Source organism: Terrapene carolina, unplaced genomic scaffold (genome assembly GCF_002925995.2).
Source record: "Terrapene carolina triunguis isolate 2854851 unplaced genomic scaffold, T_m_triunguis-2.0 Scaffold53, whole genome shotgun sequence".
Lineage (NCBI taxonomy): Eukaryota > Metazoa > Chordata > Testudines > Emydidae > Terrapene > Terrapene triunguis.
Genome location: NW_020664404.1, coordinates 12,592,741 through 12,604,300, shown reverse-complemented (window position 1 = coordinate 12,604,300; position 11,560 = coordinate 12,592,741). Strand labels below are relative to the sequence as shown.

Sequence of the window (11,560 nt, the reverse complement as noted above, 5' to 3'; positions counted from 1 at the left end):
TAAAAAACGGGGGGGGGGGAGGCGGCCAAAATTGTTTTTGCTTTGGGACGCATAAATGCTAGAGCCGGCCCTGGCTCCAGCAACAGCTTCTAACGTTGGGCAATATGTTGCGTTTAGATGGCTAACCTCTTTGGTCTCTTCCCTGTTTGGTTGCATGCTGTTAGGTCTCTGAAATGTTTGCTCCAGCCGTAATGGTCCAGTCAAGCCCCTCTCCAGTGTGTTTAACACCTTTCTACTATGGCAGCAATAGATCCATGGGTCAGGATGTGCCAGTCATTCATGGAAATCTAAGACTGGGGAAGGGCCAATACAGGATTATTCCTACAACAGCTTCTCATGCTGTGTCCAGTCCACTTCTTAACTATCCCAAATGACTGGGCGCAGGGCCGGCTCCAGGCACCAGCTTGGCAAGCAGGTGCTTGGGAGCTGCTCGGGAGACGGGCGGCACTTCCAGCTATTCGGCGGCAATTCGGTGGACGGTCCCTCACTCCCGCTCGGAGCGAAGGACCTTCCCCCGAATTGCCGCCGCAGATCACGATCGCGGCTTTTTTGTTTTGTTTTGTTTTTTGTTTTTTTGGCTGCTTGGGGCGGCCAAAACCCTGGAGCCGGCCCTGACTGGGCGTCCAGCACTGGGCTTAGGAGAGAGCTCATTGTGACGGGGGAATGCTCTGCATTTCCCCTTGCCTCCTAGTTGTGCCCCTTCGTACCCTCTGAACAATGGGCCACAGCTAGTCACTCCACTGGAACGGCTCGCCGTTTTGGAATGCTCCAGCTACTTTGTCCTACCAGCTGCTGGCTTCCTTTGGGTGCTGATTGGAGTGTTAGAAGAGCCATGCCTGACTTTTCCAAAGCTCCCATTTATTCCTCAAAATAAGCGGCTGTCTTTCCAAAAGGACTCAGCAAAGCGGGCGTGCTTTGGGCACTGAGCTCCTCCTGAGAATCTGGCCCTTCAATCAGGGCAGGTTCTAGAGGAGGTGTTAAATGGTGAGGGTGGGGGAAAGAGCCCGGCATGACAGGAGGCTCTCCTGCATTGGTCTGGGCAGGCACCCAATCCAACGGTCCTCTTCTAGCTCTCCCATTTTGGGGGGCGTGCGGCTGGAGGCCTGGATGCATCATTATCCTTTGCCTGCCTTGCTTCTGAGCTGGCTCACATGCCATGGCCCTGCTGAAGAGCGAGTTCTGCCTTAATGCTCTGCTTTCCTCCCAGGACAGGTCTGCTGCAGCTGTCCAGCCTCCTGCTGCAGTGGGTGTGGAGTGTACCAGCAGGACTCTGCCCCTGGAAAACTTCAGACTCTAAAGCCAGGCTGTATCGCCCTGGCATGGTTTAACTCTGCTGTGGTAAAACTGCTGCATCTCCTCACCTCCAGTGGTCTCTTCTTTCCCTTATTAAACTTCCTTTGTTCCCCAAATGGCTCTGTTCTGGAACGTGTCCCACTGTGCTACCACCCAGCAGCCTTTGCCTGGACCTTCCCTTAGTCAGCAGCAAGGAGACTGCACCCTTCATAATAAAATATACAGAGATATACCTATCTCATAGAACTGGAAAGGACCCCGAAAGGTCATTGAGTCCAGGCCCCTGCCTTCACTAGCAAGACCAAGTGCTGATTTTGCCCCAGATCCCTAGGTGGCCTCCTCAAGGATTGAACTCACAACCCTGGGTTTAGCAGGCCAATGCTTAAACCACTGAGTTATCCCTCCCCCCTGGGAGGAGGCTGGGATCTGAAAGGCACTAGGTGCGGTTGGGATGGGGTAGAATCCTCCCTAAACTGCAAGAACTTCATGCTGCATCTCCGCTAGGGGAGCGGGAGGAGCTGGGTCCAGCAGGGAAGAAAGTTTCTCGCTTCCCCCTGGTCAATGTTGAAAGGAGACCCTGATGCTCTGTCATCACCCCCTCTCCCTTCTGTTCCAGGGGCACTCAGCAGCACTCCTGCTTTACATGCCTTTCTTCATGGCCAGGCCCAATTTCCAGTGATACCACAGCCACTGTGACTTAAATGCACTGTCAGTACTTCAGCTGCCTAATGCCTCTCCTCCGAACTTGCACTTTTTTTAATATCTGCTTCCCCGTTCAGAATAGTCCAGAGTCCAGTGGATGGTACACTCACTTGAAAGGTGACAGAGCCCATTCAAATCCCTTCAGGAGAAGGGGGGACTTGAACTGGGGGTCTCCTATAGCCTGGTGGATAGGGGACTCACCCATACTAACAGTTATAGGGAGCTGTGCCTCCTCCCTCCCCCAGCTGTTTCGTGTGAACTTGTCTGAGGGCCCCGATCCGGTAGATAGCCTCTGAGCTTGCCTGCTGGATTGGGCCCTTGCATGCCACGCAGGCAGACGAACACCCATTTTCCTGGCTTGTGACTCGCTCTGGGGCTGGGGTGGGAGGCAGGAGTCTGGCGCCTAGCAGGCTGCAGCGGCGCACATGCCCAAAGGGAAAAACGTAGGTGCTGCATGAGTTGAGGCAGCAGACGAGCAGATCGGTGGATCACAGAGGTACCTAACAATGGGCCTTCAGCGCCAGGATCGCACCCGGAACGCTCACCGGGCAGCTGTTTCCTGGGCAACTCCTGTGCCAACATTCCATTGCCTGGCAGAGCCTGGGATCTCCTGGGGGCAGCTGAGAGGTCCTTTGGGTGCAAGTGAAGGAGCAGAGTGAACCCTGCCGGGTCCTCCTGCCTACGCTGGGCGATGGCCGCTCTCTCTCTCTTCCTTGACGTCCCGCTCACCAGGGAAGTGGACTGGCTCCTGGATGCCTACCGGGAGGATCCATCCCCTGACAAGGTGTACCTTGACCACAGGGGTAGGTCCTGCTGGTTGGGTGCCACACAGTCTGGGCTGCACTCTTTTCCCCACCAGGGACGGGATGTCGTCTGACTGCAGGGGAGCCTAAAATGGGGAGTCTGTGGTCAGCATTCACAGCTCCACGCCTCTTCCAAGGGCATTGTAATTCCAGCTCAAGGAGGCATAACCATGCTAGCTCTGATCAAGCTGCTGTGCACAGCAGTGTGACCGGCAGCAGGGGTGAGCTGCCCCACATCTCAGCGGGGTACATGCTTGGGCCAACTAGCCCCTCATGCTGCTGTGGCCACATTCTTTTTTTAACACGTTAGCTTGAGAGCTAGGAATTACACCCCCAGCTCGCAGTGTAGACAGACTCTGAGTAAGAGCTCCAGCCCCTCAGAGTTGGAAATAAGTCCTGTCATGTGAGTCTGGGTTTGTTTTCTCTTTGCTAGGACTGAATCACGTTTGCTCACTTTACCAAACAAAAGGGGTGAAAACCTTGCCCTGTTGAAATCAGTGGGAGTTTTGCTGTTGACTTTAAGGGGGTTCAGGATTTCATGCATGGTATGTTAACAACCAAGGTGACAAACCTCCTCAGGGGGTGTCACCCTTCTCACCATCACCAGACATAATGACAGTAAAGAGGAGGCATGAAGTGAAATAGACCCCAACTCACGCTCAGCACAACAGTACAGAGTGAAGTCAGCAGTGATGAAGCAAAGGTACAGATGGGGCAGAGAGGCAGTGTAGGAAGGTGACTTCTTGTACAGTCCCTTGTCTGACTCCGGCCAGGCTGTAAGGATTGCAAATGTCTCTGGCAGGTAGAGTGGTAACAGCTGGTTTTCTCCTGTTAAAGAAAAAGCCCCCTTAAAGATGCAATGAAATAAGTTACTGCTTGTAGAGCTGTGGAGTCCTGCACGTGAGGAGCCACCAAGCACCTGCTGCTGGTCATGTCTTCTGCTGTGGGTACCTTGTCCTGCTGTCTCTGCAGCCACTGCCGGTTGGCCACTAGTGCGATCAGGCATTAGCCATGGGTGCCTGGGCACACAAAGCATGGTACCTGCAGGTTGGGGGTTGAGGTCCCCTAGTGCATCTCTGGGAAAAAGAGAAGCTGGAACCGCTGCTGTCTGGGTACCTTCTCGGGGGCTACGCAAAGGCCACGAGTCTTCAGTGCTGCAGACATGCACCTCCCAGCAGCAGTTGTGTCACATAGAACTTTACTTAAAGAAAAAGATTTCTTAAAAAAAACTAGCAAACAGTGTGTGTCTGGGACAAAGGTGACACCATGGGTGCTGAGGTTGGGAGCTGGATTGTAGCACAGATGATATGGACCCTTGTATCCCTATGTAGGTCACCAGCAGTTTGAACCAGGGCTTTTTGTGCCACACAGTCCTTGGTAACTGGCAGTAGCAGCAGGAGGCTGTTCTCCTCCCAGGGCCTGGCCATTAGAAGGGACAGTGATGCACATGTCACCCGTGGACAGCTTGGCCCGCTCTTTCTTCTTGCAGACTGCCAGACTGAAACAGGCAAAGCATGGGTCTGCCCAACCGTGAGACAGACCCTGCTGCAGATCGCCAACGACCCAACCCTGGACCACGAGTACCTCCCAGTGCTTGGGTTCCCCGAGTTCACCAGGGCAGCTACTGAGCTGGCGCTTGGCAGGGAGAGCCGTGCTGTGATTGAGAACAGGGTATGGACTCTGCAAGCTGCTGCTGGATGCTGAAATCTCTGAGTTTGGAAAGACACCCCATCCACAAGAGAAACCATACAGCTCTCCCTTACCCTCAATAGGCAGGCAAACCCCATGGGGCCCCATTACACCTTCTGAGCCTCTGCTCAGTGCTTCTCACGGTAACTTATGGCTACTTCATCAAGCCTTTAGGAACCAGCCTGCCCCATCTATCCCTGTCCCCTCTCTGTTAGGGCCAGTCCACGCATAGCTTTTGTACCACTCTAATTGTCAGTGAGTAACCAATATGGTTACAACCCTACAGCTCCCTAGAGTGGGTGCAGTTATACTGTGCAATGGCAGATCTGGCTGGAGCTACCATAGACCATGGCAACAAACCTGCCGGTGAGCATTGCCTGTTCCCACTACTAGCTGCATACCTGTGCCTCAGACACCAGCCCCAGTAACTCAGATGCAACCCTTTAATACAACTGTTGGTTTCCTGATTCCTAAGCCCTCAGTCTAGCCAATAGCCAAGTTGCCTCCAGGAAAATATCCACTGAGCTGTCATCTCCAGGTGGCTTTCCATGGACTTTAAAGACCCCAGGGCTCTTTTTGTAAGACCTGGGGAGGGGGAGTGCCAGTGTGCAGTTGGACAGAATGTCTATTTCCTAACTGTGGTCTACTTAGCTATCATCCTTGAAGGCTGGCCTTCTGGTGGTGATGCTGGCCTGGCCCTCCAGTGATCTGGCTTTGATTCCCAGCTCTGCCACAACTACCTGTGAAAAGTTATTGCATCATTCTGTGCCTTAGTTCCCCATCTGTAAAATGGGCCGGTAATCCTGCTCTATCTGTGTAGACTGTAAGGTCTGCAGAGGCAGGTCTGTCTCTTGCACCTAGCACAATGGGGCTTTCAGGCACTACCAGACTGACCTTGCTAAGGAAAAGGTCTCTGTGTTTCAGTGGTGCATAAAAATGATTATTTTGAGTTATCTACAGTTTTAAAAACACCTCTCCTAGACTCTAGGCCCATTGACACAATTCGAAAACCACACAGATTCCTACAAAACCAGTTCTGATTGGAAAATCTCACTCCCAATGGAGAGGAAAAATAACATTGAAAATCATGGCAATTTTTGTGAAACTATTTCCCCCCCCTTTCTGCTGTCTGCCTCCTTTGTGAAGGGGCCTCGGGGTGAGAGATGCTCTAAGGACAGAAGCTGCCAGCCAGGGTAGGGCTTTTCTGTCTAGTTTGGCTTCCTGGTGGAGGATGTACATTGTCCCTGACGAATTGCAGAAACATGGTTCTGTGTACTGTGTGAGGTGGAGGTAGTGTCCAGAGTAGGCTAGTTTGAATGCGTGGGACAGGGGGCCCATATACAAAGGGATATTCTTCCAAGCCCTGCGCAGCACTGCATCCTCTCAGGTGCTGTCATTAGAGCTCATCTCTTGCAGGTATTTCCATGTTCTGAGGGGACCATGTTCTAGTTTACTAGAGATGCAGCAGCCCTGAGACATTGATCTAACAGGCAGTTGATGTTAAAGATGATGCTCTCTTGTCTCCATGTAAGTCAGGCAGGTGGCGTTCACACAGTAGGAGGGACGGGAGCTGTTCGAATTGGAGCCGAATTCCTCCGGCGCTGGTACAACACAAGTAGTCCGAGTCCCATAGCGGTTTATATTGCCTTGTCGCAGTGGGGTAAGTGATGTGTGCTTGAGCACTGGTTTCAGTATTGCTCTATATGTGATGAAGGGAGGCGGCAGGACCTTGCATGGGAAAGGCCAGTTCGGTAACAGGGTGAGCACAGGGTGGTCATGTTACAAAGGAAAACCAAACGGCGTTTAACTGTGCAACAGCAGCTCTGAAACGCAACAGAACTCTCAACGTGTCTAACCACCAGGTGCAGCGCGGGCAGCCCCATGCCTCTCTGCTGAGCCTGCTGGTGGCTTAGTGGTGGTTTGTAACCCCCGAGACGCGGGGTGTAGCTCGGACGATCCCCAAGGGGCACTGCTCTCCCAGCTGTTTTAAGCCTGGGAGCAGGTGATATTTTGGTGTGTACAGGAATCCTGCTCAGCATTAGGAATTGGGCTGGGATCCCTCTGCTTTTCCCACAGCTATTGCTTTTCTCCGCCTTGCTCACCAGCAGTTTGAATGAAGCCCCTGGGGGCATTAGCTCTTCACATGAGAACGACACTATGAAGAAATCACAGGGGCACCGCTGAGTCCCGGGTAACAGCTTCTAACAGTGAGCACCATGAGAGAGCTCATCAACTACTTCCAGGGCTAGTACCCAATTCCTGTCCGCTACACCCCTGCTCACCTGCCCGGTTTATGTCCCCGCAGACAGCCTCCGGTGTATATTCCAAGATGCCGGCTTTACAGAGATCCGGCCATACCATTACTGGGACACTGTGAGGCTGGCTGTGGCCATAGAAGAATTCCTGGAGGTGCTGGAGGTATGGAGCTGGCTGGAGCTTTGCCAGGTGCCTCTTGTCCTAAACCCAAGTCTATTCATGTCTCACAGCTGCTCGGTGGCTGCCCGGCCGGGCTGCTAACAGTGGGCAGCCCATGCTGGCAGCTGAGGCACCCTCTTGCTTTCAGAGTGCCCCGGACTGCTCCATAGTTGTGCTGCATGCTCCCGAGGAAACCGGCCTGACTCCCAAGCAGTGGGAAGAAGTTGCCAGGGTCATGGGGGTAAGTCTGAGAGCAGGGGCTTTTCTCCAGCTCCTGTTGTCACTGGCCCTGCCTGCCACGCTGGACAGAGTCTCACTGTGTGCTCCGTTCCCTGCTGTGTCCCCAGAGGAAGCACCTCTTCCCCTTCTTTGATGTCCGGGCTCAGGGGCTGGCCTCCGGAGACCTGGACAGAGACGCCTGGGCTCTGCGACACTTTGTGGCCCAAGGGTTTGAGCTCTTCTGTGCCCAATCCTTCTCGAAAACCTTCGGCTTATACGGTGAGTCCCTGGGTTCACTGCCGCGCGTGCAAAGGGTCCGGGGGAGAGCTGGGAGGGGAGCAGGAGCGCCGCCAGCTTTTCCACTGCCCCGAAATGCCGCCCCACACAGAGGCGGCGGAAGGTCCCGCCGCGGAAATACCGCCGCGGTTGCCACCCCCCAAATCGCAGCATCCTAGGCGACCGCCTAGGTCACCTAATGGGTTGCGCCGGCCCTGTAGGGGAGACGGAAGGGAAGCCTTGACTTTCTGAAGCAGGGTGTTTAATTTCGGGGGCTTCTCCCCGCCACTCTCCTCCTGTGGCTTCAGGCACCTGCTAAGAGCTCTCTGAGGCCGGGATGGTCCCGGCGGGCTCGCGTCTCCTGCCCCTCCGGGTGACGCCAGCAGGGGCCCCTGTGAGACAAGGGGCCAGCCTCGTTCGGTTCTACAACGCAGCCGGGAGGGTGGACGGCAGCGGATGGCGACATACCCCGGCCGGCTGCACGAGCCAGTGCACCCCCGAGCGGGTCAGGCTGGGCCTTGCAGCCCAGGCAGCAGCGTTCTCACTGCTCATTGTAGCTAGAATACAACTAGCCCTGGTAGATGGGTACCTGCCCGAAGGCAATGCCGGACCCCCGAGCAGGCACCAGGTGTCGCTGCAGGCAGTGGAAAGGACACCTGGAGACTGTAGGGAACAAAACGGAATGAACTGGCTCTCTCCCCACAGCAGGGGTGGTGGGGGTGGTGTCCACGGGCTGGAGGGGCTGGGGGTGGGAAGGGCAAAGCCTGGGGACAGAGAGGGGCCCTTTGGATGTAGGGGGCGTCCGTCCTGCCACGCTGCTCTTGTCGCCTGGGCAGATGAGCAGGTGGGGAACCTGATCGTGGTGGCGAGGGACAACGAGACGCTGGTGGGAATCCGCTCCCAGCTGCAGAAGCAAGTGACGGGGACGTGGGCCACTCCTGCCAGTTTGGGAGCCCGGGTCATCGCCACGGTGCTGAACAACCCGGCCCTGCTGAACAAGTGGTAAGGGGGGACTGGGGGAGAGTGAGCGACTGCTGCGGCGCTGTGTGCGCCAGGCCGGATAATCCACACGTGGTTCACACTTTCCGGCAGGACACTGGGGTTACAGCCTTAGGTGCGCCCAGGGCCCCTTTCATTCTGGAGCAGCCTACAGTGCTTTGCAAATTGCAGCCAGCTGTGGGGTGCGGGGGAGGAGACACTGGGGGAAAACCCCTCAAAGGGCATGCCTGACCTGCAGTGCCCCCTCTGGCCAAGTATGGTGCTGATGAAATCTGCCTCAGTTTCCCCATCACTCAGGCTCCATTAAAAAGCCCACACTGTTCAGATATTCAAAGCATGCCCCTTCTGGGGTCCAGTTTATTATATCCGGCACAAAGTCTTTCAAAATAGAACTCAGACATTCATCCCAGTGCCCAGCTGGCCAGCCCCTCCTCCTGGAGTGTCTGCCTTCCTTTCGCCATCTCGTGCCTCAAGCCCGGGCTTCCCTCCTGGTACCTTCTCCCTGCTGCCACAGGACCCTCCAAGGGCCTTCTTACTTCCTGCAGGGTCTACAAGCAGATGCCCCCTCCTCTGCAACTGTCTCCCCCTTTATTAGACCCAGGTACCTTCCTTAAGCCCCGTTGGGCTGCAGGTAATCAGTCTGGGTGCCTGAACCCTGCTTCCTTTCTTGCAGGGGCCAGTCACCCTGTGACAAACCCCTTCTGTGACTAAAAGGGCCATGCAATCATTGCTGTCTACCCAGAGCAGCCAGGACCTGCCTCGCTGGACCCAGACAGGTCGTGTGAGCTGGGGTTGGGGAGCTCAGGAAGGGCCTCCCTAGCCCAGTGAAGCGATTAGCCCCTTGGAAGGGGAAGTGAGATCCCCATAACCCTCCCACTGCGCCCTGCAGGAAGCAGAGTCTCCGGATGCTGGCGGAGAAGATCATGCTGATCCGTGAGAAGCTGAAGGAGAAGCTGCGGATCCTGGGTACGCCTGGCTGCTGGGAGCACCTCACGGCCCAGTCGGGGACACGCAGCTTCACCGGGCTGCTCCGTAAGTACCCATCCTGCCCCTCCTCCGCGCTGCGCCTGGAAAGCCAGAGTCCTGGGCAACAGTGTGAACCTTGCACTCCTCCAGTCCCCGCTGTGGCAGTGAGCCAGGGCACTGGGAAAGGCGTTTCATCCTCAGAAGCTGGGCATCAGCGTGTCCTTGCTCCTGGTGCATCACGAATCAGTCCATCTTTTGCCCTTCTGTCACCTTTTGATTGGGGTGTATGGGAGAGGTAATACCTTTGGGTGATTTGAACTGCCGCACTCCTTGAGTGGTTTCAGAGTAGCAGCCGTGTTAGTCTGTATCTGCAAAAACAACGAGGAGCCCTTGTGGCACCTTAGAGACTAACAAATTTATTTGAGCATAAGCTTTTGTGGGCTAAAACCCACTTCATTGGATGGTTCTTTTGCTCTAGTCCCATTTAACAGACAGGGAAACTGAGGCACTGGGACTTGCCTAGAACCCCTTGACTCCTGTCTCCTGGCCTGTTCTTAGGTCACTCGGCCACACCCCTGCTCTGGGCTCGGGATCGTAGGCGACTAATGAGGCTTGTGTCTTCTGCTAGCGTCCCAGGTGGCTTTCCTAGAGAAGCACAAACACATCTATCTTCTCGGGAGCGGCCAGGTCAGTGTCTGCAGCATCAACTCGCACAACCTGGACTACGTGGCCCAGAGCATCAACGAGGCTGTAAGTGGCACGGCGGGCAGAGCACAAGGCCTGAGCTGGGCAGAGATGGAGTGAGAGGGTCATGCCTTGCACAGCCGCGGTGGTTTTCGGTACTGAAAGCGCTTGGTGCGCAGACAACCCTGGGAGCACAGTGCTTGCCTTGGCTCTGCTCCCAGGGGAGCTATGCTGACTGAATAAAGACAAGAGTGAGAATATTGGCTCTTTGCCTTGTTCCAGCCCTTCTGCCCCCGCCTCTCAGAGAACTTCCCAGGCATTAACAGGGGGACCAGGGGCACTGAGACGGGAAGTGACTTACCCAGGGTCACCCAGCAGCTCAGTGCCAGGCCTGAGAAAAGAGCCCGGGTCCTGCACCCTGGGTCGGTGGATGGATGTAATGAGGGGCTGGTTTGTTACTCCATCCCTCCTCCTGTGCTTGGGCTCCCTGGGCAGCTCTGCCCACCCGCACCTGAATTATTCTGGCCCTTTGTTCACTGCAGCCCCCTATGCTAATCCCCAAACCAAAAGGAATCTCTGCTTCCCTTGCCCAGTCAGCTGGCGAAGAGCATGGAGCCAGGAGGATGCACAGGAGAGGAGAGGTAATTCAGGCACTTCCAGCTGCACTCCAAAAGGTAGCAATTACTGCTGGATAGGGTTATTAGCGATGATTAATGTCTTGCTGGGAAGTGCCGCTGCCTTGTGATTAGCAAAGGCAGCGCAGAGACTGGCTCCTCAGGAAGAAGCCCAGCCTCCCAACCAGTCCCCACAGCTGTTCAGAGTGCGGCTGGATGGGTCCTCTTCCCTCGCTGAGGACTTGCGGGTGAGACCAGACGAGACCTGAGGCCTGGCCTTTTCTGCAGAATCCTCAGCCGTACCGATGCCCTGCAGCAGGCATTTTCATCAGCCCCCTCGGCCAGCCTACAGAATGTCCCAGTGAGGGGGACAAACTCCCACTGTAGGTGGGGTTTCTGATGACCCACTTGGCCAGGAGGTTGCTCCGTGAACAAGTGCTCTCTGCCCCTTGCTAGCTAAAGGTTGTATCTCCCACCCATCGTCCTAGAGCACGGCTCCAAGGAGGCTGAACACTACACACATCAGAGCCCTAGCTGTTGGCCCTCCAGCTCGGTGCTCATTAACCTCTCTCCTTAGTGGGGCAAAGACCCACACTCCCCTAGCATGGATTACACTTGCACTTCCTCTGCCCGTGTTCTGTGGCTTCAGCCTCCAGGAGCTGCTAGCCTAGCTCCCTCCACCCGCACAGAGTGTCTATCACAAGACCTGTGCAGAATATGCCACGAGAGAGACCAGTAGTTTCAGGTCGACCCCCTGAGCAGCAAATGAGCATTACCAGATGGCACTAATCAGGAAGCACCACTAGGAGAACGAAAAGCAAAGAATGCTCTGCTCCTCCCTGCTGTGTTTGCAATTAGACAAAAATGAACATTTGACACTGGCAAGAATATTTGTCAAAA

At 55.3% G+C, this 11,560-nt stretch overlaps 1 protein-coding gene across 1 annotated transcript; it reads left to right on the top strand.

Moving 5' to 3' along the window:
* The first annotated feature begins 2,686 nt into the window (after nt 1-2,686).
* GOT1L1 (glutamic-oxaloacetic transaminase 1 like 1) lies at nt 2,687-10,166 on the top strand. Its single transcript, XM_026657437.1, has 9 exons — nt 2,687-2,798; nt 4,288-4,469; nt 6,024-6,147; nt 6,793-6,905; nt 7,051-7,143; nt 7,250-7,400; nt 8,234-8,399; nt 9,286-9,428; nt 9,991-10,166. Exons 1-9 carry the CDS (start codon nt 2,687-2,689, stop codon nt 10,164-10,166), a joined length of 1,260 nt encoding a protein of 419 aa, XP_026513222.1.
* The last annotated feature ends 1,394 nt before the right edge of the window (nt 10,167-11,560 follow it).